Genomic DNA, 27,363 nt, shown 5'->3' with positions numbered 1-27,363 from the left:
CCCCGCCTCTGTTTCCAGCGCCATTTCTGGTCGTGGTCCTTTTTCCTTCCAGTTGAGTCTGGATGCTGGCAGAATGGGAATCCGTGTTTCTGAATTTAGTATTGTCCCTCCCACCCCCGTCTTATCTTCAGCTCCAGTGTGATGCTCCGATGGCAGCTGCGGTATTACGCCCGAGAGCTGAAAAGATTAAAGAAACCACGAACAGCAGTCAGGTGGAGGTTCAAGGGCCTGTCTCTCTGAAGGTTTGCGTTTTCATTCTGGCGGTTGAGTAGAAAATTGCAAACAGGTTGTGTTCCACAGCTGGAATGCTCCTGCACATCTGGGGAGACCCAGCCTGCTGTCGTTTCCCGTTCGCTGGGAGGGCAGCGGCCGGAGGTGGAAACTGCGGGCGGAGATGCTAGAATTCGTGGTGTGGACAGTCCTTGGAGCTTCTTTGTGGATGTGTTTTCACAGAAATGTCAGCTTGTCCTCTGTTCTCCTCTAGCTTTACTGAGTGCCTAGTTTCGGGTCAGTTGCTGAAGAGAGGCCTGAGTAAGATAATCAAATACCCCCAAAGACTTACCCCCAAGGCAGGAGTTGTTGCGGCTGTCGGTGAATTCCCACTTCGGAGCCCAGAGCTGGGGGCCCGCGCCTCCGTCCCCCTCACGTATCTCTCAGGCTCTTATCCTTGGGGATTTAGTCTGTGGTTGCTAGAACCCAGGAGGGCCTGCCTCATGCATGCTTGCTTCGGCCTCTGTTACGAATTTGCTGCTTCTTGCTTCGGACGGATGTTTCATAGAGTGAGTTGCAGGAAATGCAGAACGTCTGCTGGCGGATCCTTAAGCACAGTTTTAAAGTTAGATGTGGGTTACTTCATTCTTCCTCTTTCTTTTACCATCCCTTTCCCATTGCAGTTAGAATTTCACAGCTGGATGGGGAGCCCCTGCTGTGTCCTCGGGTGCTGAGCTGATAACATAATTGTGCATCTGTTCCCTTCTGATGCCATAGTGCGAGGCGGGACCTAGGGCCAGCTGCAGGGCTTGTCCCTGTCGGCAATCAGAACCATTTTTAAAAAGGTGATATGCTGGTCAAGTAAAGCAGGACTGCCCTTTCAGTTGCTATTTTTGGACAACTTCCCTGTTTTATAGATGGGGAAAGAGCAGCCGAGAGAGTTTGGCTTTTTTCAAGGTCACAGAGCTGGTCAGTGGGCCGACGAGGTCCAGACCCTGTTCTTCGTGGGCTCTCTGAGAAAATCAAGTGCTCCAACTTCCATCATTAGTGGTACTTTGGGTCCTGAGTATGCACAGACCAACGCTTTCATGTTTAGACTCTAGTATTTTAGGATTATTAAGACTGATCTGCTTTTAGATGAACCAAATGGATTTTCGAGATTGTAAAGAACCCACTGTGATGGCTGGAACGGCTCTCCGGTGGGGCTCCCAGACAGTTCGATTTGCAATTGTTCTGTAACACCATATGGATTTCCAAGTAAATACATTTTGCATATTGCTTACAAATGATCTTCATGAATAAGGAAAGCTGTGCTGCCGGAAGCTAGAGATTTGAGAGGCCGTTTTCTTTTTTTTTCCCCTTCTAAACTCTATTTCATTTCTTTGTTTCTTTTGCTTTTATTTTCTGTGCCCTCAGGGGTATGGATTTGAGCTGGAGGGTGATCGGGAGGGAGAGTGCTATTATAGGTTTCTCAGCATCTGTGTTTCTTTATGAAACACCGTCTCTTTGGCTACGGAAGAGGGCTTGCAGGTTCGGTACAGTCCGCCCTGGACCACGCTTTCTCCTGTGCTGACTGTGCTGATTTTGTTCTGTTTCATCTCATTTAACAGAGATTCCTTCCCAGGGTTCTGTGCTTCTCTCAGGGACGAATCCTCTGCCATGAAGATCTCTGTGCTGGCTTCTCCCAGGAGCCCCCGTGATTCCCAGTAGCTCTCCTCACCACCTCATAAGGTGGCTGTTGTTACCTTCACATTTTAGGTGAAGAAAAGCAAAGGCCTGGAGATGGTCTCTTCGCTCATTGTGCACCTGGGAGGTATAGAACTGGCGTTCAGATGTGGATCTGATTGAACCCTAGCGTGCTTTCCAACATGCCGTTCCACGTCTTCGCCGTCTGTCTCTTCCTTCAGCTAGCCGCTCGACCGTACACACTGTGCTGCCGTCTCCGGGGGCTTTCCAGACTCTGTCTAGAGTGTAGCTTACAGATTCTTGTGTCCCAGCCCACGCACTGAGAAATCGGGCTGTGCCATGATCAAGTGTACGTGCTTACGTACACACAAGAGAAATGCACGAACACACCCATGCTTACATATAAAACCAGGACAGAGTTTTTCCAAGTGATAACTTACTACATGCAGTACACTGTCACATTTCCTTTCCTCTCCTCTTCCACTGACACACACACACACACACGCACACACACACTTGCACATACACGTGCATACTTCTGTGGTGGTGATCACCCACTATATTGATTTTATTACCTAGGACACCTGATCTGGAAGGGAGCTGTCCAAGGTGGGGTTCATGCCTCCCCCGACCCCCGTAGGATTTTTGGGATAATCCATTGGCATACGGGACAAAACAGTAAAAATTGTGTTTAGATTCATTATCTTTACGGCAGACACATGGAACATGATTGATTAATGATGGTATTGATTGGTTTTGAGCTGGCAGTCTGCTCTCTGTGGGACAAGTCCGTGCCCCATAAGGGTGTGGCAGGTGTCCTTGCGGGGGGGGGGGGGGGGGGTGGAGTTTCACAAAGTGGCAGATCCCTACAGCCTTTACACTTCTGTCCTCCCTGTGTCCGGGACGTGTTCCAGTTCGTGGGGATCAGGAAGTGCATTACCAGGTTACACTGTTTAGTTTAACCCTTACAGAAAGGACAAGTTACTTTTAAGAATTCCTTGATGACCTGTGGATCGAGGGAGCATAGGGGAACAGCAGGAAAGTTGTAGAGCTTATAGCGCCATTATTTTTATGAGCTCCTTGTCAACCATGTTACTGAGGACAGACCACAACTACAGAATCATATCTAGGAAGGAGTTGGACCGAAGATTTAAACTGTAAAAACAATTGGGACCCGAGATTTATATCCACGATCATTAATGACTTAATTTGCCCTCAGTGGAAGTCGTACCTTGAAATAACAGCACCATTAGGTTGGGTAAAACCTTAAAAACTACGGTCATTTCATCTGTGTATTTTCCAGATGTTTACCTGTATGTCCTGTAACATGTACGGTCCTTCAGTGCCGTAGAAGTAGCTCCGCACATACCGGCAGGAACGTGCGCAAGAATTTCGATGAGGGCTTAAAGTCAGCATTATGTGGAGATTCCTTACGGCCTGGAGAATTGCCAGCAGGAGTGTCCAGTAACTATTCACACGTATCTTGGGGTCCAGATGAAGAATGAAAAAAGAGGAGGAGACCCGGGATATTTATGTACAAATTAGAGAACAGCCCTCCCCAAATGGATGCGGTTCTTCGGCACATGGTTTGGTGCGTGCTGCGGGCCGTTGTGTGCATCACAGAAGTCTCCCGTTTCTCCTGACAGACGAACCTGGGCTAGGGCTGTGACTTGGCAAGAGGCATGGCCTATGCCCCCCCCCCGCCAACACCCGCCCCCCGCCAAGTCTTCCGTCCTTTCGCAGGTGTAGCCTGCACAGGCAGTTGCAGGGACCGGTCCTGATGCTGAGATGTGAAAAGAAGAGGCGTGACCATAGGAGCCGTTGAGGAACATAGGGAACAGCAGCAACCAGACTCCTCGTGTATTTATTTATTCATTCAACTACGTTTTTGTCGAATACCCGTTCCGTGCCAGAGAAGTTCTGCACCAGAGTCAGCAGACCTGAGCCTTGATGGACAAGCCTGGTCTGTTGTGTGTTTTGGCAAACAAAGCTTTATTTGCAACATAGCTATATCCCTTTGTTTATGATTTTTTTCCTGTGGCCACTTTGGCAGAGCTGAATGATTGCGACGTCGTATGGCCTGCAAAGCCTCGAGTGTTTACTAGTTGCCCCTTTACTGGAAATGGTTGAGGAGCTCGGTTTGAGAACATGAGTCTGTAGTTGCCTCTGCTGCCACCCCCATGACTGAGCCGTGGGCTTTTTGGCTTCTCTCTCATTTGCCCTGCTTGCCAGAAAACCCCTCCGCTGGAGCCCTGCTAGGGCACGTTAGGGCAGAGGGGCCGAGCCTAAAGCTTGCAGCCAGGGCATATCTACTGCCTGCGTGTCTACACAGGCAGTGCAGTACAGAGAACAGAACAAAGGGCTCGGAGTCTGGAGATGGTGGAGACCTGTGACCGTCTCTCTGAGCCTCAGTTTCCCTCACTCTGCACCTGGGAGGTCCCTCTAGATCAGTGATTCTCAAACTTTAGCAGCAGAATCACCTAGAAGGCTTGTGGAATCAGATTGCTGGTTAAATGCACCCACCCAAGGTTTCTGATTTCGTAGGTCTGGGAAGGGCCTGGGAACCCCCCCCCCCTTTTAAAGATTTATTTTAGAAAGAGAGGGAGGGGAGGGGGAGAGGCAGGAGCGTGAGGTGCAGAGGGAGAGGGAGAGAGAATCCCAAGCAGACTCTGCGCTGAGCACGGAGCCCCACACAGGGCTTGATCTCATGACCCTGAGACATGACCTGAGCTGAAACCAGGAGTTAGGAGCCCAGGCGACTGCTGCTCATGCACCCTGGAAATTTATGCTTCTACAAATTCTGGGTGTTGATGCTGCCGGTCTGGCGATGTATACCTTGAGAGCCCCTGGATCAGATCTTTAGTAAGGAGTTCTTGCAGGAGTCATTAGTCACCCTCACATGGGCAGGGCGCCGGATTGCTTTCTGGTCGCCTGTCTCCCTTTGGCATTGTGCAGGGAAAAGCTGGGGTGACACTGAGAGAAATGACATTGGGAGAGGACCCGCACCCTCGATGCCTCTGGGATACGCCATCCAGAGCGATCCTGGGCTGAATTCTGAATTCTCACGTTCCACCTGTGTGGACTTCCTCTTCACAATCATTCATTCCAGATTTTGCCCAGTGTTCGGAAATTCTGGACCCTCAAGTGGTCAGTATTGTAGGGCACCGTGGACGGACAGAATCCACGAGGGCAGAGCATTTTTCATGCTCTCTTCCCTTCCTCTTGCCTCTGAACTCTCGTTCCAGTTACCTTTTGTCTAAAAAAAGTCATTTTCTTGGCTGCAACAAACTGCTTATGTCTCAAGACCTGTGGGGAGCCTGTTGGTGCCGGACACTAATGCAGGTTACTTGCCGGATAATCTCATCAGTTCCGGTCCAGGAGTGTTCTGTCCTCACTTTACAGACGAGCAGTCCTTACAAATAGGGAGTCAACGCAGTAAGTAGTGTATGTCCTGGGCCATGTAAGTACCCATGCAGAGGACCGTCAGAAACCAAGCTGCTCAGGTTTTGGCCTCTTTCCCTCTGGCCCTCACCTCCGCTTCCCCCGAGTTCCTGCCCATTCTCATGCTCGGATCTTGGCCGCGTCGTTACCCAGGATTGCTCTTCCGTAGACTCTAATGTCCTGTCGTCACCACGGTTCAGCAGCAGTTCAGGCCGTGGTGGAGCCCTTACCTCCTTTCTCTGCCAACAGAAATGATTTTCTTCTCTCAACTATTTTTGTATCTTAAGAGCCTTGACAGAATCTGTATACTTGGCGCTAAGTGGTATCGGCATGTTTCCAGTTCCTTTACTACGAGGTAACTTTCTTGAAAAAGTTATTTTACATCATTTCGAAGGTTTCTACAGCACCAGGTTCTCTGTCTGGTATACAGTAGGCACTCAGTAAATAATGGCTTAACTGAGCTAGAGAATGGGTAAGACGGGGCTTGAACTCGGGTCTGTCTTGCTCCCAGCGCAACATTCAGGTCTCCCACTGGCCGTGGCTCCTTCATACCTAGTCTGACCTGGTTGAAGAAGAAATTGTTGAAGAGGTGGTGTCGTTTGTGAAGTGTTTTGTCTGCTTTTCCGTATCCAGTGTGTTATTAGTGATGACTTTTCATTTTGTCAAAATGCGTCTTCTCTTTTTCAACTGGAGTTCAAACGCGATAATTTTAGACAATATTCTCAGAACATTTGGAAACATGACATTTCAGATTTATTTTCCCCTTTTGCTTTACAAAAGTATATACAACTATAATTACTAATTGCTGTTCTCTAAGTAGAGACAGATGATACGTATGTTTGTGACAATTTTCCAGAGGGAGAGCTAAGTAACCAGGCTCATTTTTCCATAATGTGAATGTTATTCACAAACTATTACCATAATTGATGCACCAAGCCACTGTAGGGTAAATAATGTGTTGTGTGTGGGAAGCAAGCTAGTAGTCAATGAATATTAAAGAACAAAACCTCATTTTAAAAGAGAAGCTGTAATTATAATCATTCTGAATTCGTCCTGCAAAACCAGTTAAAATAACTCGGCTGCCATTTATCTATGTAATTCTGTGTGTGAAGGAAGTAGGTATATGGGCAGAGTTGTTTCGGAATGTGTGGGGACCCACACGGTTTTATAAAAAGACAATGTCGAACTTCAGAAGTAGTCATTTTTCAAAGGCATTTGATGCAGAGATGTTGAACACGAGCAGAGTTTATCAGTGGAATTTATATTGATGGGAAAGAGCACAATTTCAGTTTTATCTTTTGCTTTGTAGGTGTTTTATGTCTACCTGGAATGTCTTGTTCTTTTCCTTGGCCAAATCAGCCTCCATGTTTTTTTTTCAAAGCTGCTTTTTCATAGTAAGTCCTTCTCATCCACCTCTCATCTCTCTCTCACTGCCTTCTAGATACTCATCAACTTCTGCTGTGGTGTATTGATTTGCACTTGTGGGATTTGTTGTTTTGTAATAGGAGGTCATAAGTCACTTCCTGTGTGTATCATTAGTCTCCCCAACCAGACTGCCAAGTCAGTTCAGGCAGGGATGGCTCCGTTTCGGTCTGTGTGCGTGTAGCTCATTCTCCTGTTCTCCCGGATCACCGTCCAGCGCTCTGTGCTTCTGCTGATGCCTTTAGGAGGGGCTGCTGGTTATCTCTTTCTCTCCGTCAGATGTTGCGTTATTTTCGTAAAATCTCTTAAGTTCTGTGCTTGCTGACCCGTGTCTCTAAACAATGCTCTGTTATAACTGGAAAGTTAGATCCTGTTGGTGTAGAGTTTTTGATGGAACCCTTCGTCAGAAATCCGGAATGTGGCTTCCCTGAGAAAAGAACCCTTCATCTTTGTCAAGGTCTGAAACGCGAGGGAGGGATGCTGCCTTTGTCTCTTGGTTTGTAACGTTTTAGATGTAGACAAGGCGACTGGATCAGAGCTTAGATACTTTTATATTTTAAAGTAAATTACAGTGTATCTATTCTTAGGAACCTTTTAGAAAATTTTTTTCTGCATTGATCCTGTTACTAGTTGTAAACTTGGTGTATTTTGATAATTTCCTTCAAACCCATACCTCTCCTTCTGTGTGGGCTTCGGCTGTCTCTTCCTTCCACAGCAGTGAAAGTATGGACAGCGCCCGAGTCACTGTTTCGTTCAAATTCCATGGCCCTTAATGTCAGACACAGACAATTTATTCAGCTACTTTATCCAACCAAACATCTTTCCGTAACAGGAAAATGAATAAATAGAATGTTCCTTAACATATTGCTTGCATGGACGGAGACCATGTTGTAAAGCTCCGTTTAGCTCTTCCTCTCGGAAGAGGATTATTGGTTTCCTGCCTTTAACTCTGGCTTAAACAGTTTGACCTTTCTGAGGGCTTTTTGGAAAGTGTTAAGGAAAAAAATAACAAAACTCATACAACCTCAAGGAATTCTAAGTATCAAAAGTTCACCTCTGTGAAGGTGATTGGTTCAAAACTTGAGCCTTACTTGCATTCCTTCAGTGCATCATATGGGTCATACAGGTTAGTATTCCTGTATCTGACCCTCGGAGAGCTCGAGTTTGCTTGCCCGGGTACTAATGACGGCGAGCGAGGAGCGTCATCCAGGAGTGGACGCCTCAGCGGGACCAAGAGTCTAGAGCCGACCTGTGGGGAGGGAGAAATCATCCTCTGGTCTTCGTTCAAGATGTTTTGGCGTCTGTTGAGGACTTTTTCCCACCTTGGAAATCCGAGGTGGGACTTTGGCCTGGCTCCCTCAAGGACTCTGGAAACCACTTAGCGTGGAGTGGTGCCTTTTGAGTCTGTTCTTGGCAGGGAGCCTTGGCTTTTTTCCTGCGAGAGGCCCTGCGCCTCTTAGGAGCGGAGAGGAGGTCGGACGCAGATAACACAGGCATGATGTGTGTCTCCTGCAATGCTCAGCTGGTGTGCGTTTCTCCCTCCCCGGGGGGTTTAAGGAAGAACACATTTATCATGGAGCGTAATGAGTAAGAAAGAACATGTGGCTTTTTCGGTGGTGGGGGGGGGGGCTGCTGAATAGCAGGAGAGTAGGATAAAAATCTGTTTACAAGTCAGCTCTATCTCTTTGTAATTTGTGTTCAAGTAATTTGAAGCTTTCCTGTTAAGCTAAACTTCGGAACAGTCATTTGCAAGCACTTTCTTGGAGGGCCAGGGGAAGCTTTTTGTCAGGATTTGAGGTCTGAGAGAAGAATAGAGGGTGCGTGTGTGTGTGCACGCGTGCGTGCGTGTGTGGGGGGGGTTGCAGGCGAAGCGTGTGCATGAATGCATGGGCTTGGTTGGGCAGGGGCAAGGAGGCTTGAAGGAAAGAGGAAGGGTCTTTCCCAGCAAAGGAAACACCCCAGATGGAGGTCAGAAGACAGGTAATGAGTCCTTTGGAAGCTTTTATGAGAGCCGTGACCGGGCCTGTTTGCCGAGAACAGGGCAAGTCCTTGAGCGCCCGTCCTACAGCCTTCTTTTAACAAGCGTTCAGAGGCTCTGCCAGAGGAGGTGGCATGTTCCAAGTGCGGCTGGGATGGAAGTGGGGTCCGTGTAGTGCAGCTGAAGCGGTTCCTCCGCCTGGACTCCTCACAGTGAACCGTCTGCTTACGACAAAACAAGGCTGGTGGGAGCCGGAAGGAGCAGGAGTTTCTGTCCGGGAATGAACACGAGTTGCTGCGGAAAGCCTGTCTGGGTGATGGTTTCAGAGGTAGTAAAAGGACTCAATTGTTATGTTTCTGTGTATGTTTTCGTGGACTTTTTTTTTTAAATATTTTATTTATTTATTTGACAGACAGAGATCACAGGTAGGCAGAGAGGCAGGCAGAGAGAGAGAGAGAGAGGAGGAAGCAGGCTCCCTGCTGAGCAGAGAGCCCGATGCGGGGCTCGATCCCAGGATCCTGAGATCATGACCTGAGCCGAAGGCAGAGGCTTAACCCACCGAGCCACCCAGGCGCCCCTGTTTTTGTGCACTTTAAATTCTCCAGAGGACGTGAAGGATAGAGAAGCGGCCCTGTTTCTGCTGGAGAACACGCTCCTGTTGTTGGACTGACTGCCTCGCTGTTCCCGAGCCCTGGCTTCGTCTCCTACTTAGTTCACCAGGGAGCCAAGTAGACTCGGGGTGTCGTCCCACTGTTCTTTCCCCCTTCCTTTTGCAAGTCAGGCTCTGCACGTCGTCAGCTTGTGGTTAAAGCACTGTCACAGCAGGTGGAAGTTCTGACTTAGAGTCTAAGAGGCGATACTCTGCGTTTCCAGCGGACGGTAGCTACGAGGCGGAGCGCGGGAGGCTGTAGGGTGGTGGAAGGTGACAGCACCTGTTTAACTTTTTATCAAGCTCAGTCAGGAACTTTGAGCTACGGTAACTGCTTTGCAAACATGGGCCCATTCTAAGGTCGGTTTGATGAGTCTCGGTGTACAGATGGGGAACTTGAGGCTGAGAGACAGAATGACTTTGCGGTCACACCCGGCATGTGGCGTGGTCGGGATCGGCACTGAGGTCCCTCTGTCTGTAAAGCTCTCGTGGGTGACCAGTGCCTGTTGCATTACTCTCTCTCATAATGTCGCCTTTTTGCCCTGCCTCGACTGGTTCTCATCCTTCCCGTCTTTTAAGATGCTTCAAGCACACACAACCGGAAACCTGCATCTCGGATGACACTCCTCTCCTTTCTGATGTCCCATGAGGCGATGCCTTATATTCTTGCAAATACTAGATAATTGGGGGGGGGGGGGATACGAGAAATCTGCAATTTTATCTCCCTTGACTCTAGGAGATTTGTACTGTGTTACTAATTCTGTCTGGTCCATGATTGCCCTGTGCGACCAGACGTGCATAACACAGTTGTAGCCTTACCAGAGCTCTCAGAACGCACCGTGTGCGGGAGCCTGAAGCTGCTCGGCTAGGCTCGGGGGCCAGGCAGGCTCAGAGACGCAGCTGAGTTAGCCACAGCCCTTGTGAGACCGCGGTGAAGTCACTTCCCCTCTCTGGGCTTCGCTCCTTCTTCCCTGCGGTCTTCTGATCCGGTCACTTCCCAGCGTGGGAGACACGGACTTTATCAGGACGCTAAACAGGTCACATGCAGCGGGTCCTCGTGTGCCTATTATTTTTAGGTGTTTCTAGGAGGGATGGTTAGTAAAATAGAAATTCATTAAAAAGCATTATGAAATTCTTGCATTTTGTGTTTCTTCAATTAATGAACGCCCGCGAAAATTCATCGTGTTACCAAGTGGGGACTTTGCTCTTTTTAATGAAAAGGGGGGCCTCCTGTTAGACACTTTTGCTTTTCATGAGCTTTTAGGGATTCACTCAACCTGCAAGCGAGTCTAAATGCTTGATTTCCAGATTCCAGGTGTTGGGAATCGTACGTTATCTTACTTCGTCCTGTTCTGCGTGAGCATTTAGATTATGGTAAAAGGGGGAACAGCATGAGCAAACGAGCTCTAAAAGAGCCAGTTTTCCATAATCTTGTCCCTGAACACAGAATGTCTTTCCATCACATCTGTAGGTCCAGCTGGTCTGTGGTCAGCCGTCTTCCTTCCCCTCCCCATTCCCTCTGTCCAGTGAGACCCTGTTTGCCTCACCTTCTTTCAGAGCACACGCCCTCTGGCCTCACCCTTGCTCACCCAGGCTTGTTACATGGGAGCCCTCCCTGCCTTTCTCACCGGTGCTCACAGCTCCTGGAGGTTCTTGTCCTCCTGCCACTTCCTTTTAGCTGTCTGCCCCCTCCTGAGCTCCTAGTGCTCCTACTCGAGAGAACCCAGACTCTGTCTGGACCGGTGTTAGAGTTCGTGTAGATCACAGAACGTTGTACAGAGAGTACAGAGGCCTCAGTGTCTGAAGGGTTCTCAGGGTTGCCCATCAGTGCGTTTATCGAGCTGCTTTGCCCCTTTGGTAGCAGTTCCGTCCTCTCCCCACTGAAGGCTGCAATCTTGGCAGACATTTATCAGGAACCTACTGTGCTAAAAAGAAATGTGCCGAGGCCTTTAACGCACTGTCTCAGCCCTGTTAGTGCCAGGTGACCCCAGTTTGCCTCCCCTCGTGCCGTCCATCAAACACTGAGCATCAGCTGTGTTCGGGCACGGGTCCTGAGTCCCGGGCTGTGAACACGACCGAGGGAGGCTGGGACTTGATCGGGGGCGGGCTCTTCTTCAGAGGGTGATGCAGGGACGCAAATGGACAGAAAGAACCTTGTGTGAGAAGTGCTACCGGGGCGGGGGGAGTGGGGGGAGAAGTTAGGCATGTGACCAGTGCACGTGACCCAGACTCAGGGACAGCGAAGCGCCTGTCCGGAGGAGAGACTATGACTTAGGGGATGTAATGGGGGACGGAAAGGTGTTCTAGGCAGTAGAGCACCTGGGTGCTGGGAAGGTGCAGGGAAAGGACTTACTGCTCATCGCTTGCAGTGAAAGTGGGCACAGAGCGGCTGAGTGGTCAGATGGCTGAGAGTTTCTTTCAGAATGTGATGGAAGCTCATGATGAAAACTCAGACCCCCGCTTCTCCTGCGGGTGAGGGGAGTGTTCTAGAGAATGTGCTTTCAATGCAGGTGAAGCTTAGTCATTTCGTGTTGAGTTAGTAAATATTTATTACCTGGGGTAGGGGTGTGGCGGGTGAGGAGAAGAGACAGCTGATCTCCTGTTAAATGTTTTGGGGCTGGCGGCTTGCCACATGCCCGACTTGGGGAGTGCACCAGCCCCAGCATGGGGCCGGGGGGTGTGGGGGTGTGGTGGGGGGGCGCCGCTCACACCTGCTGAGCCCCGCTCTGGGATTTCTCCCCCCTCCTCCCTTTCTTCTGTTTCTTACATCTGGTAAGGGAGCTGCTGCGATTCTGTTCCACGTTTGTTTTTTTTTCTTGAAATCTTGGAAAGTTTACTGGGTTAATAGTAGTAAAACAAAAATAAAAACACTGCCTTTCCATTTCTGGGGGAAAAACTGTATGCTGGAAGTGCCCGTCACTCTCCAAGCTGTTGCTTCCTGGGGCTGAACACCAGGCACTGTTTTGGCAGCGGGGCAGGGCAGGGAACAGCCAGGGGAAGCTGGCCCCTGTCTCCTTCTCCGGCTGCGAGGTCCGAAGATGTTGTTTCAGCTGGAGAATTTCACAGGGATTCTTACTCCCTCTCTGCTGAAGACACTGGACTGTTGTTAGTGTGGAAATCTTCTGTAGGCGTGGAGAAAGGTCACCTCCCGATCGTGCCTTGGGGATCGTGGGGTTAACACTGTGGCAGTGTCCTTTATTGGGACACAGGCTCTTGCTGGAGTGACATTTGGCTACTTGCTGTGTGTCCAGGGTGGGGGGGGGGTGGATGCTGGAATTCAGTCCTCACCCTGGTGGGGCTGGGCGGGAGGAGGGGCTTGTCCTTCTGGGAGGGTCCGGGCCTAGGGCCTGCCTCCTGCCTTCACTGACCTGTGCCATTGGTGAGGGAGGCCGCTGGAGCCCATGTGAGGAATTCTCTTGTCAGGCGGCCAAGAGAGCACCGAGGAGGGAGCGCGCGGAGGGAGGGCCGAGCAGGCAGCCCGGAGAGGCGGTCCTGCAGGAGGCTTCCAGCAGCAGGAGCCCCACGGTGCTGTAGGCGCCCAGGGGAGGTGTGCGGGCAGGAGGCCAGGTTTGAAACAGTGCGTTTCCCTGTCTCCCTCTCCTCTGCTCCTCCTGCCTTTGAAACAGCGGCATTCCTTGGAAGCCTTTGCCGGAAACACCGCTTTTTCTTCAGCATCACACAGTTTTGTTTTGTTTTGTTTTTTCTTTTCCTTTTTATTTTTTCCATCTTTTCCTCTGAGGGCAGGAGGTGAGACAATGATCAAGTCAAGCTGGTTCTATGTTAAGTTCAAGTACGCAGAGAAGGTAAGTGGATATGTTTTCTTTCCCAGGGGAAACCTGCCACCTCCCTCCCGCCTGCCCCCCGGAGCCGGGCTCCTCTGGCCACCAAGGGAAGCGAATGAGCCCAGGAGTTGTGTTTGTGGGTGTGTTTCCTCTGGCTTCCTGAGTCTTGGCTGAAACGCAGGCTCTGTGCCGACCGCCTGACATTGCCACCGGCCACGGGGAAGGCGTCTTCAGACCTGGTCCCAGAAGCGTGGTTAGAATCGGAAGAGGGGAAATAATGAAGCCGCGTTCTCAGGAAAGCCAGGTGGTGCTGCTTTAGCCAGAACAGTCTCCAGGAGGAGTGTTGGTTAGGAAACTTGATGGAGTTTCTGTCCTGAGACAAACTGACGATCGCTTCCCGTTGCCTATGGTTCGCTTCGTCAGGGTTTTGTGTGTTTCCTTCCCGTGGGCTCACTTGACTCAGTCGTGGATGTAGAAGAGCTGCGCAGGTTCGGGCTTATGGGAACAGCCCCATCATCTTGACAAACAGAGTGTGAGGCTGGCTCTCCACTGTCTGGTGCGGGGCTGGGGTCACATTTCGGGGAAGGCTGAGTCTGGGTTGCATCCGGGATTTATGTTCCAGTTCTGTGTTTTAATATATCATTCGGAGGCTCGTGGGGGAAGAAGTATTTTCACTTGCCGGGGGACGATGACCCCCTCTTTGGTTCTGGATTCCTAAGAGTCACTTACTGTGTTGGGAATGTGTAGGGTTAGTAATGAGGTTTCCGGGGGCAACCTAGAATGCCTCCTTTTGGAAATCCTTTCTTCCTGGATCTGCTCGTTGACAGTGTCGATATAGTGACTGTGGGATAAGCTGAGACCCTGGAGAAGGGAGCCGTGGTAGCAAGACGGGAATGGTGATGACTCTTACCCTGCTTCTTATGATCATATACACAAGCACGCTGAGAAATTCCTCCTCCATTCTTCCAGTTTAGACAATAAGTTAGTATACTTAGAGCTCATTTCCCCACTTCCCCCCCCCCCGATGGATCTGTTTCTGCTGTATTTTTATGACAGCAAAATTACTTGTTCTTTACCCATGTATCTGTATATTTAGTCAAAATGTATAGGATTTTTACTTAAAAAGAGCCATCCTCCATTTTATTTTTTGTTTATTTTTCTAAGTAGACTCCATGCCCAGCATGGAGCTCAGTGTGGGGCTTGAACTCACAACCCTGAGATCATGACCTGAGCTGAGATCGAGTCAGATGCATAACCCACGGAGCCATCCAGACCCCATCCTCCATCTTAAACCATTTACATCGTTAGCTTTTAAAATTATTATAACTAAAATACTAGAATCAGGAAAAGTAACATTTTGGTTTAGGATTTACTTTTTCCCCTGTGGATTACTTTACTTGGAGCAGCCTATTATCTGTTATTGACTGTTATGAATTTTGATAAATTAAAAACTATATTCTACCTCCTTAACCTTTTCCTTTCACTGTGAATGTCTTACCCTAGAAATGTGAAACTCACAGTGAAGTAATGGTAAAAAGAGGAGAAACATTTCAAGGAATGATCTTCATAAAAAGGAAAAGGTGGGGGGCATTAAGTTAATTGCTTCATCTGCATGGCCATATGACCATTCCTTTACCAGCCAAACAAGGAGAGAATGCTTTCTTATACTGAGACACGTGTGCGTCCTAAAGCTTAATGTAAGGCTCCATAGCGAATTGAGGACTGTCTTGCTTTTATTAGGGATGGGGGGAAGAGGAACAGAAAAATCTGCCTTGTTTTTGACATGCTTATGGTGCTCTGGATCTCTGCAATTCTCAGTGGAACTTTTGTTCTTTTGTTCCTTCTCAAGGATTATTTTTTTTTAAACTTACATTGGAGATTTTTTTTTTTCTCCCCCAGAAGTCATCAAAATGAGTTTAGTTTCATCTGGAGAGATAAAAATCTTTAGTGTAAACCAAGGGGCAGAGATGCTTAAAATGTAAGACAGATTTAAACCATTCTTTTCCACATTATTCCCAAAAGTGGCTCTTTTTAAGGGCTGTTAATTTGAAATTTCTTCCAGTATTTTTTAAAGGGGGCAAGAAGAAATCTTCCAAATACTGATCAAATGATTCAATATAAACTTGTAATTGTTGGAAAGATATTTCATCTGTGACGTTTGTCCACAATTATAAGAAAATACATTGTGTGATAGGTTTAACAGCCAATCATTTCTTAGTTTTACGTTTAAGAAAAAATGATTTATCAGTCTTGGTGAGCAAGAAAAATTAAGAAATTCGCATAACGCATTGTTAAAATCATTGGCAACAGGAAAATATTACTTTCCTATGATCGTCAGGATTGTGATCCCTTTCTAAAATTTAAGAATATCTGTATCTAAAAGTAAGATGTGTCTGTGTGTGTATGTATGTCTGTGTGTGTACAGTGAAACTTACTAGCACCACTTAATTATACACACTTTTCTGTAATATTTCCATTTAAATTATTACTGAGTTAGCTCTTTTTCAAAAGTGTTTGTTTGTTTGTTTGTTTATAGCAGGCAGCGGGAGGTGCAGAGGGAGAGGGAGAGATCGAATCCCAAGCTGACTCTGTGCTGAGCTCGGAGCCGGATGTGGGACTCCATTTCAGGACCCTGAGGTCATGGCCAAAATCAGGAGTCAGTCGCTTAACCCACTGAGCCACCCAGGTGACCCGAGTTATCTCTTTAATTAGGTTGATACCTGGCCTCATTTTTCAAAATTTTTTTTAAAGATTTTATTTATTTATTTGACACAGAGAGATCACAAGTAGGCAGAGAGGCAGAGAGAGGGGGAAGCAGGCTCCCTGCTGAGCAGAGAGCCAATGCAGGACTTGATCCCAGGACCCTGGGATCATGACCTGAGCTGAATGCAGCGACTTAACCCACTGAGCCACCCAGGCACCCTGTTTGATCTTTTTATTGACTAGTTAGCTCTCTGTCCTGACGTTCAGCAGATCCTCTAATGCGTCATCTCTAAGAGGCGGTGAATTTTTCTTCCTCTGTCAAATGCGTTTGCATTTCCTAGCACGGTAAGGCATCGCTATCCAGCGTGGTTATCCGTGCTGCCAACGGACCTGTTCTAGTTCTGTTCTCGCCGTCTTCTTCCTGGCTTATTGGAGGAGCCTCCTAACTGGTCTCCCCCTGCCATTCACGATATCGTCCCATGCTCTTAGAGCAGGAGTGACACTGGTAAAGGGTCCACCTGAGACGCTTGGCATCCTGCTTATTGACGGCCGCACTCCCCACCCTAAGGATCCTCACTTGGTCTCGCTCAACAGTTCGGCACTTGGCCTTGTATACCCGTAACGCATTGCATTGTAATTGTCCACCAGTCTGCGCCACTGTATACCCGAAGACCCCAAAGACCAGAACTGTGTTGTCTTTTTTTTGAATCAGTAATACTGGCACAAAACAGATGCTCCGTCCTTTAAATGTTATTGATTACTCTGTGACTCTTTTTGGGAGTCTGGCAGACATGAGTTTGAATTCTGCTTCTGCCGTTTATTGGTAGTATATGACCTTAGGCAATGTATAGAAACGTGATGAAACTGTTTCCTCATTTATTAAATCAGGACAATCATTGCCCAGTGCTTTCTTTAGTCGTGATCATTTTTATTAGACTTAATTGATAAATACCCGAGGAGTGTTGTAAAGCCACTAGCAGTTGCCTAATATACTTTAAGAAATTCTGTTGAAATGGTGGTAGATTCATACGCGGTTGTGTGAAAGGACACAGAGAAGTACTGTGCGCCCTTTCTCTAGTCCCCCCTAAAGGTAACATCGTGTAAAAGTATGGTGTAATATCACAACCAGGATATGGACAGTAATGCCATCAAGACACCCAGAATTCCGTCCCCCAAAGATCTCTCCTGCTGGCTTTTGATAGCCACACTACTTTCCTCCCGCCTCTGAACGGGCTCTTGGGAACCAATACTCTCCCCTCCATTTTGGCCGTTTCGTCATCTCAGGCGTGTTCCGTGAACGGAACGGTGGACTGTGAGACTCTCAGAGGGGTCTTTCCTCCTACAACATGGAGGAGGTTCATCTGAGTTGCTGTTCCCTTCAGTTTCCGGGGAATATTCTCTGGTCAAGGATTTTAATTGTTCCCCCAGTGAAGGACATCTGCATTGTTTCCAGTTTTTTCTTTTATAGATATCACTGCTGTGAACATTTGTGTGCAGGTTTGGGTGTCGATGTAAGTTTTCGTTTCCGTGGGGTGAATGCCAGGAGTGCAATTTCTGGGTAGCGCGTATAATGTTTAGGAAGACGCCAGACCGTCTTCCACGGCGGCTGCACGTTCATTGCACGTTCTCTTTGTGGCTTTAATTTGCATTTCCCTGTTAATAGCTAATGATGCTAAACTTCTTCTCATGTGCTTGTGTTTCATCTGAATATCTTCTGTTAAATACCTCTTTCTCATTAAGTGTCTTTTGCCTGTTTTCTAATAGGGTTTTTTACTTCTGTTCGGTTTCTAAATATTTGTAATGTATCCTAGATACCGCTATATTTTTGGATATACGGCTTGTAAATATTTTCTCCCAATCTATGGTTGTCTTTTCATTGTCTTAACAGCATTTTTCACAGAGCAAAAAAAATTATTTTTGAGACAGTCCATATTATGAATTTGTTCCTTTATATGCCTTTTTGTTGTTGCTAAATCTAAGAACTTTTTGCTTCATCTATCCCTTGATTCTGACGATTTCTTTTACCTTTTTTTTTTTTGGTTTGTTTAAAGACTTTTATATTTGATTTATATTTTTCTGGTGGTTTCTGATGAGCATCTTTCCATATGTTTTTTGGCCGTTTACTTGTATATATCTTTGGAGAACTGTCCATTGAATTCCTTTCCCATTTTGTAATTAGGTTATGTAATCTTTTTTGCTGTTGTTGAGTTGTAGGAGTTCTATGTATATTTTACATTAACCACTGATTTGCATACATTTTCTGCTATTTAATAAGTTACCTTTTTGCTCTGTTGATTGTGTTCTGTGAAATGCAGACGTTTTCCAGTTTGATGTAGCCCCCTCAAATGTGGTTTTTCCTTTTGCTTTCTGTGCACTTGGTATGAGAAATCATTTTCCGACCCAGTGTCATGAAGCTTTTCCCTTATATTTTTTTTTCTAGGAATTTTATAGTTTCAGGTTTTAATGCCTAGGCCTTTAATTCATTTTGAGTTAATTTTTATATACGGTGTATAATAACGGGCCACTTTCATTCTTTTTCATGTGGATATCCAGTTTTCTCAGCACCATTTGTCGGAGGGACGGTTTTTTCCCACTGAGTGGTCTTGGCACCCCTGTCAAAGATCATTTGTCCATATACACAAGGGCTTATTTCTGGGCTTTCGACTCTGTTCCATGGGTCTGTTTGTCCTTATGCCGGTACCGTACCGTTTCTGATCACTGTAATGAGTTTTGAAATCAGAAAGTGTCAGTCTTCCATATTTGTTCTATTTCTTTCAAAATTGCTTTGGCTATGGAGTTCCTTGAGATTCCATATAAATTTCAGGATAAATTTGTCTGTTTCCGCGATTCCCTGACAGGCAGTTCCTGTTCTGATAGGAATTGCTTTGCATTTGTAGATCTCTTTGGGCAGAATGCAAACCTTAACAATATGAAGTGTTCTGTAAACATTGATGTCTTTCCATTTGTTAGTATCTTCTTTAATTTCTTTCACCAATTTTTTATAGTTTTTGAGTTTTTATTTTTTGTTACTGAATATTGTGTTTTTGAGTTCTTAAATTTTCTCTTGGTCTTTCTTTATATCTCCTGTTTCTTGGCTGAGACTTCTTTGCTGTGGTTTTTCTATTTTTTCTTCAGTTTTAAGCATGTTTGTCATTGTTTGCTGAAGCATTTTTATGGTAGGCACTTTAAATCGTTGTCAGATAATTCTAACATGTCTTATCTCAGTGTTGGTGTCTGTCAGTTGCCTTTTTTCATTCAGCCTGAGAGTTTTCGGGTTCTTGATCTAAGGAGTGATATTGATGGATACCTGGATATTTTTTGAGTATAGGCATACCTTGGAGATATCACACGTTGTGTTCCAGACCCTGACAATAAAGCAACTCAGATGAATTTTTTGGTTTCCCAGTGCATATAAAAGTTGCATCTCTACTAACTGTCATCTAGTGAGCATGGAAAAGCATCACATCTAAAAAAAATTGGATACGTACCTTAAAAATAGCTTATGGTTAAAATATGCTAATATGAGTCACAATCACTGATGATCACCATGACAAATCTGATAATAATGAAAAAGATATATTGCAAGAATTACCAAAATGTGACACAGTGACGTGATTGAGCAGATGCTTTCAGAAAACTGGTGTCGATAGATTTGGCTGACTCAGGGTTGCCACAGACCTTCGGTCCGTTGACAGTGCAGTAAAGTGAAGCACAATAAAACTAGGTTTGCCCGTATCACGTCTTGAGACTATAGATCTTATCTAAGCATTCTGGGTTTAGTTGAATTTTTCTGATGGCTCTCTGGCAAGAGAACGGTGTTACCCCATTGGGATGGAAGCCCTGGTTTCCAGCTTGACCTCAGGTTTTCAGTGAAGGGGAGAGGACTCCCAGGTAGTGCTGAGTAGGAGCTCCAAGCCTCAGCTGATCCCATCCTCACCTAGAGGGGGAATGATGTCTCCTTACCGCTGCCCTCGAGGCCTCCCCTGACACCACAGGGAGCAGGGTGTTCTCGTGCCTCCTGGCAGTGACTCTCAGAATGCCTTTCCTTACACCACCCCAGTGGGGAGAAGTAGGAGGCGCTTCCTGACTGTCCCTTAAGGATGGAGGCTTCTCAAGTGGTCTCCGCTGCTGCGGAGAAGAGGGAGGAGCCCTTTTCTGGCTGGCAGAGTTGAAGGGTCCGAATCTGGACTCCGGCTTCTCTGACACCAGCAAGATGTGGAGATGCTGTAACTCGGGGAACGCTTGGGGAGGGAGGGTGGGCGTGCAGACTCCGCACTCAGCTTCGCTGATGGGGAAGTGGGTGTGTGCCAGGTTTTTGTCTGGTGTTTGTCCAAAAGTTGTTTGTGTTGCTGGTTTGACTCATTTCTGGTCCTTTGTCTAAAGAGAGCTGACTTTGCTTGGGGCCTTTTCTGTATCTGCTGTTGGTGTTTTGGGTTTGTTCTGCCTTCGTGGTGTGGGATATTTGAGGCAACAAACAACACTGAAAACGAACAACCTAGGGACCCCCCCCACCATCTCCTTTTTTGGCTCCCCAGTTTTCTAACCGGTCTGCCTTCTTCTCTTAACTTCTCAGAACATCGATTTATGTCTCCTCATCCACAACGTCCAGGGTTTTGAGTTGCACTTTGTGTAAGCAACAGGGGAAAAGTACGTCTCTTTCACGGTCCTGGCAGCGAAAGTCCCTGACATGCTTTGTAAAAAGTGACTAAGTTAAAAAATAAATAAAAAGTGATTGCCATAACGTTTTTAAGTGCTTGCGTTGCACAGGACCTGGTGATAGGTGCCCGAACGAGGGTGATAACTGTTTTATTATCTTCTCTCTGTTTCTCCCACTTGTACTTGGAACACCGTCGTACTTCGCTTCCCTTCGTACAAGTTACATCACCACTAACACACATTTGCACCTTCCCCCCTTCTTCAACACTTCCGTCAAGATACAGATGCCTAAAAATCATCGTCATCTTGGCAGTATTTTTTCTTTTCCCAAGCAATTTTGACAAAGCATTTTTGTAATACAATTGGAATCATTAATTCTCGTTTTGTTTAAAAATTGGTAGCTACCTTAGCCAGAAAGAGCCTAGGGTAGGAAGCAATGGATGTTGCTTCTTGAAACATTCGTTCAATGAGGTGTTGCGTTGGGTGGGGGAAAACGAGCACACTTGTTGGTTTCTTTGGTAAGACGTGTTTCTTTGAGTAACTGCTCTGACATTATTATAAATACTATTTGACCCCATTGGCTGCCCTCCTCAGAACCGTATGCATCTGTCTATGAGTTTAAAGTGTGTTCCGTAACTCTGTCTTTAATTCAGAGTTAATTTGAAATCTGTTTATGTCTTGTGTTTGGAAATTTGCAAACTCATGGTGACTATACCTAAACTCAGCGTTTTCTAGAATTTTATTGGCTTCTTCTGTTAGAATGAAGCACTAAATTCGTATCAGAAAACCAGTTTTGAAATTTGAAAGAAATGTGAAGCGTGGAAGGAGCCATGGAGCGTGGCACTGTGACCGCCTCATTGTCACTTGATAGGCAGTCGAGTTTGGACACGGCAGAACCTTGTTTCCTCCGCTCTTACTTGTTTGAGACCAGAAGAGCTCGATCTTTACATTAGGCTACATTGTAAATTTTGCTGCAAGCTTAGAGTGGACTCATTTCTCTGGAAAGACTGCTCATAGTTTTGACAGCTCAAATAAAAACCCTTAAGGACAAGCAACTGCTCAGAAGCACCAAGAGCTTCGTTTCCAATAGAAGGATTTCAAATCCGGTCATTCTCTTTAAGTATAAGGAGGTAAATGGATGCCCTGTTTCACATGGTGAATTTGAAGACCGTGTTTTACCAGTGTACTTTGGAAGTAAAAGATACAGCTAATGTGAATGAGAAGCCCAATTCCAGATTGTCTTATTGGAATGTGAGGAGGACCTCAGCCCACGATAGAGTCAGATGGCAATGAAAAGTACACAGGACATCAAACGTGACTTTCATTGAGCATTGTCACCCTTCTGTGGCCCCGAGTGCGGTAGGCATCCTTTTTAGTAGGCTGTACTAGCTCCTTGTTAAAAGGCTGTCTGCTGTGCCCTTGCAACAGAAGATGGATTAAAGAGGTATAAACGTTCATATATTGGCTTTGTTCCGCAGATGACATTTTTGCCCTTTTTTGACCTTGTTTGAGAGCACTTGGAATAACTGTATTACGTTATTTATTGTATGATTTTGCAAGTATAAATGAGAGAATTAATGAATTTACCTTCCGAAATGGGAGGTTTTGCTACGTGCATATTGAAGCTAAGCTCTTATCTCCTCTTCCCCACCAGCGTCCCACCAGCCTTCCCTGTGTCCTACCACCAGGATTTTAAGACTCACTGTTCCCTCTGCTGCCTTCCTAGAACATTACTATGTACACTTAATGTAGTTGGAGGAGCTCCGCAGTGTTCCAGAAAGAACAGGATGGGTCAGATTTATTCAGGGAGAACAAAAGAACTTTCTTGAAAGTACAGAAATGATGTTCCGTCTTCACTTTGCTGTCACTGCTAGATCTTACCTGTAGATATTTGTGAGAAAAAAGGCATTCAAATCCCATTTATTTTATGTATTAGGCCAGATTAGATCTGGTTATATTCCTTTTGGTGGTGGTGGTTGGTAGGGTACTTAGCTGACATAATCAGTTCCATAGCTGGTTTATAAATTAAAAACAGTTACCTAATGCTTTAAATCATTAAAACAAAAAAGCTTATATTTAAATACGTTATTTTATAGTAAGACACGTGATTATACTTTTCTCACTAATTTTTTGGCGTAGAGCAGTGGTTTGCCTTGGGTGTGCATTGGGGAGCCTTAAAATTTGGGGAGTTTTAAGAAAAATAGATTTTAGGTATCAGACCTAGGAATTCTGATTAAATTGATCTGCAAGTGCAGCCTTGGTACTGTGTTTTGTTTTTTTGTTTTTTGTAAGATGCCTGTGCCGTGGGGGCTCCTTTGGGGACGGCCCCCCTGATGGGTGTCCCGAGTGTTCTTTCTGGACTAAAGCAGGTGCTTTGACCACAGTCGCCTGTGAGGGCGCACTAAAACCGTCAGGACAACGGAGACGCCCGTGAGTGACCTGAGTGAAGACTCCTTTCGGATCCCTCCCAGTCCTGCCTAGTTGCCTCCCGTTCAGTCTGACAACGGTTCATTTTTTAAGCAGCTCTGTTTATAGTACTCAGCTTCATTTTTATGGAAGCAACATCTCACTTTCATTTTGCACTCCTCTTTGGTTTACACGGTATTTAATTAAATAATAAAACAAGCATAAACGGATTTTGTACCAGTTTACTTTTAGTGATTGTATGATACACAGCGCTCATTGGCTATGAATGGCTCAGTGTTTGACAAAGGAAATGAGGCCTACAGTCCATCTAGCTAGTGTTGAGTGGAAGTCAGTTAAGAGATCATTTTTATTTATTTATTTAAAAGATTTTATTTATTTGAGTGAAAGAGAGGGAGCAGGGAGGAAGGGCAGAGCAAGAAGAGGAAGCAGGCTCCCTGCTGAACACGGAGCCCGATGCGGGGTTCGATCCCAGGACCCCGGGATCATGACCTGAGCAGAAGGTAGACGCTTAACCCACTGAGTCACCCAAGCGCCCCCAAAGATGGTTTGTTGTAAAAGATAGGTGGTTTGCTTGGTTTTAGGTCAGTTAATATTCACCTCTAAGAGGGCGTGGGATATGTTTCATTTTTATTCTGTAAGTGAATACATTAAGTGCAGGTTTTGTCTCTTATTTCATGTTTAATTTCTTATTTAGGACTTTGGGTTAATTAATGTCTGATGACCCTGCCGGATGCGTACAGATACAGTCAGTATCATCACTGTTAGCTCAAGAGTGAGAACTGCTTCTTGCTGTGGTTTTACCCTCAGTCGTAACCATCTGAATGTACTCATGAGCCTTCATTACACACCGTCACCCTGAGCCTGGACTTTGAGGGTCACGGGTCTTGAAATACACTTGGTATTGGATTTGTGAATAAACTGTGGACGAACTTAAGACTGAATTTCAGGTATTAATAAATGCTGTTTCCTCCTAAGACATACTAGCAGACTTTAAATCCATAGTATGTCCTTAGTAGACCGAAGTGACTTGGATCCCTCCAGACACGTGTGTTCCTGTTCTCACCACTTGGGATGGGCACATCTGGAGATGTTTGTTCTCGGTCCTTCTTGGTCCTTGCATTCACACGTTGTGTTTTACTTTTGTTTAGATCACTAATCACGAGGTTTTGTTCTAATTCTGCTTAGCTACCTGTTCTCGTTAAGCTCGTGTATTTCCGTGTGTCTTGTTTCCGGTTCATGTTATGCGTTCCTTGAGGACAAGAAATCCGATCTTCTCTGGCGTGCTGTCTACAGCATGGAAACACAGTTTCAGAAACGTACCGTCTGAATTAATTTACTGACGTAGTCAGAGGATATTAGGTCTCTACTTTGTGCGAGGACAGAATACCAGGCCTTACGAGAATGGGTCCCAGGAACATTTTGGTTGGCTTTCTTTCCTCGGACGGGAAGATACGGGTGTTTAAGCATCTCCGTGCAAGTACCGTGGTTTCCTCTGTGGCTGCTCTCTTAGATTATCTTGCAGGAAAGCTGAGTCGCTTAGCGCAGTGAATGCTAAAGGGAGTGCATGCCTTCCCTCTCAGGGGACGTGAGTCGTGTTTAACACTGCCGTAAAATCCTTGGCTGTGGCTTTCTCTAATGCAGAATTTGTCTAAGAAAGATTACAAGAACAAGGAAGGCTTTGTGTGCTCCCCCCACCCCTTTCTTTCTCTTTTTCCTTTTTCTCTCCCTCCTGCTCCAGGCTACCCGTAAAAGTGTGGATTATTTTTCTGGGCCTCTGGAGTATGTATGTGTGAGTCTGAGAGAAAAACAAAAGACAAAAGCAAGGCAACACTTACCTATGGGAGTCCATCCCCCACAGGTAAAATGAAGAAAAATCACGTGAGTGAGTTTGCTTCTGTTCAGCCACTTTTACTCACTCACTCAACCAAACAAGTTCTCAGAGACAAAGCATGGGTCTTCGCGTGGGATAACCCAGGGGTGGCCGTTTCCTACCCGGTGGAGGACTCAGTTGTGCTGTGTTCTTGACGGAGATGAAAGCCTGTAGAGGGAATTAGAAGGGCTATCATTTGGGAACCGTACTGAGATCCGTTCTCGGTGTAGTTCTGAGCGCTTCATTACAGTGACTGTCACTCAGCGAGAAGCAAGGGAAGACTTTAATATTCAGCGAGATTCTCTAGTGAATTGTGGAACCGGAGAGCTGTTCAGTCCAGCCCCTTCCATCGGCAGCTGAGGGCAGTCAGCCTCGGATCACACTTGGCACAGTGGCCAAAAGTGTAGACCGTGGCTATAAAATTTTACTCCGCCGGAAACCATTAATGGGTTTTTTGGGGTGTGTGTGTGTGTGTGTGTGTGTTTAAGATTTTGTTTATTTGAGAGAGACACAGAGAATGAGAGTGAGCACAAGCGAGGTGAGGGGCAGAGGGAGAAGACCGCTAAGCGGGGAGCCGGACGCAGGGCTGAGGCCTGATGCTGGCTCAGTCCTGGGACCCTGCGATCATGACTGGAGCCGAGGGCAGGCACTTCACAGACGGAGCCACGCAGGTGTCCCAGGAAACCAGTAGTGTAATGACTCGAACATTTTCTTTCCTTTGGCACTAATTTTTCTTTTCTCTTAGTTAAGAGAAAAGTGATTATAATCCTAGCGTTGGCACAAGTTTTAGTTTTTGCGTATTCCTTTCCAGTATCAGCTCTTACTTACACTTTATGACTATCTCTACAAATTTTATATTTTCTTTTTTGTGCTTATTATAGCATTCTTTCTAATATTTCTGTGTACTGCTTGTCAGAATTCCTGTGGGTTTTCATAACGATCTACTAAATTATTGTCCTGTTGTTGAGCTTTTACGCAGAGCCCCTGTTTCTTGCCGTGAAGGAGAAAGCCACGGGACGCAGTGTGGTGGGTGTAGCTTTTCAGTCTCTTGAGTTACTTTTTCTCACCATTTCCCTCTGGGAGAGTTTTTATTGCAGTAGTGGGAAGCACACTGTAGTCTTCCAGAACCCCAAGAAGCACATGCCACGTTTAATGTGTGCATAGATTGTGCAGTATGAATGCTAATTCCTTGGGAAAATCTTCTGCTCTTCGTAGCTCAAACAACCAATGAGTCTTAAAGGAGAATTTTTTTATTTCTGTCAGATTGTTACTTCTGGGGAAGATAATGTCATTTTCATGGTATGGTTGATTAGTTTTATTAATGTTGGGCAAAATCAGTGTGTTATTAAAAGGAAACAAATCTATAGTTTTGGACAATATACAATTAAACATATAGGTGACCGGTATATATTGCTGTATTGAGATTTTGGAAGAGAGAGATGCGTCACCGTTTACTTAGTCTCTATAAAATGTATATTCAGGGGATATAGTCTTTCTTCCTCTTGGTTCTGGGAATGTAGCAGAAAACCAGACACACGCAACTATAAAATACAGTGATGCATTAAACAGCACAGTTTTCGTTTTATGGAGTTTATCTGTTAAACTGTCAGTCTTTTTATCATGTGGGAACTATAATGTGGTCAAAACGGACAGGATTTGGACCTAATGTTGATTCAGATTGTGTTGTTTTAGCATTTTCTTTTTAATTTTATTTTATTTTATTTATTTATTTGACAGAGATCACAAGTAGGCAGAGAGGCAGGCAGAGAGAGAGGAGGAAGCAGGCTCCCTGCCGAGCAGAGAGCCCGATGCAGGGCTCGATCCCAGGACCCTGAGATCATGACCTGAGCCGAAGGCAGCGGCTTAACCCACTGAGCCACCCAGGCGCCCCTAGCATTTTCTTTTTAAAGAGGTTGTGATTTGAGAAGGAAAGTTTAGATTTACAAATCTGAGTTCTGAAATGTTTGTGAAAATTTAGAATCTTTAGTAAATGTTTATCTCCAGCAAAAGAGTCACTGAGAATGGAATTATTAGGAGCAACGAGTATACATTTCTGTTTGCCTTCTCTATTGAACTGTATTATTTTCAAGAAAGACTTATTTTCACTTTACTTTTTTTTTACAAAGGAGGATGGATACTTTTCCTTGTGCTGACTGCAGTGTGTGGTCCCTCTGAAGGGAATGGTCTGCAGCAACTCCTTCCCCTTCCCAAGTCAATTTGTCTGAAACTGCCCTGGTTGATTACAGGCTCCATTCCCTTCTTCATCACACCAAGTAACACTTTCTGGAAATCTCGCCACCCCACTGCTCTAATACTCTAATTGTCTACGGGCTTTGGCAGATGGGTAATCTGGGGGCGGTGGGGGGGGGGGGGCTGGGTAACCCCTGTCACATGCCATTGTCGTGAGGTAGTCCGCACTGCACCAAAATCTGGAGGTGATTAAGACTAATGGCTAGCCAGTGACATAAGGTTTTGGAAAGGATCTTGCTGGCATTTTTATAAAGAAGAGAAACTGATGAACTAAAAATAACGCCATTCT

At 45.9% G+C, this 27,363-nt stretch overlaps 1 protein-coding gene across 6 annotated transcripts in view; it reads left to right on the top strand.

The window, feature by feature from the left end:
- AUTS2 (activator of transcription and developmental regulator AUTS2) overlaps positions 1–27,363 on the top strand; it is a 1,107,048-nt gene that overhangs the window by 332,081 nt on the left and 747,604 nt on the right. The window contains exon 1 of one of the 6 annotated variants that reach the window (XM_045993032.1): positions 12,919–13,189. The exons of the other annotated variants lie outside the window; for them this stretch is intronic. Coding sequence (XP_045848988.1) covers positions 13,142–13,189 — 48 coding nt within the window. The 5' untranslated portion in view covers positions 12,919–13,141. Of the gene's footprint in view, positions 1–12,918; positions 13,190–27,363 lie in introns of those variants that run through there. 6 annotated transcript variants of the gene reach the window in all.

This window comes from Meles meles, chromosome 21 (assembly GCF_922984935.1).
Source record: "Meles meles chromosome 21, mMelMel3.1 paternal haplotype, whole genome shotgun sequence".
NCBI lineage: Eukaryota > Metazoa > Chordata > Mammalia > Carnivora > Mustelidae > Meles > Meles meles.
This window is presented reverse-complemented; position numbering and strand designations above follow the sequence as displayed.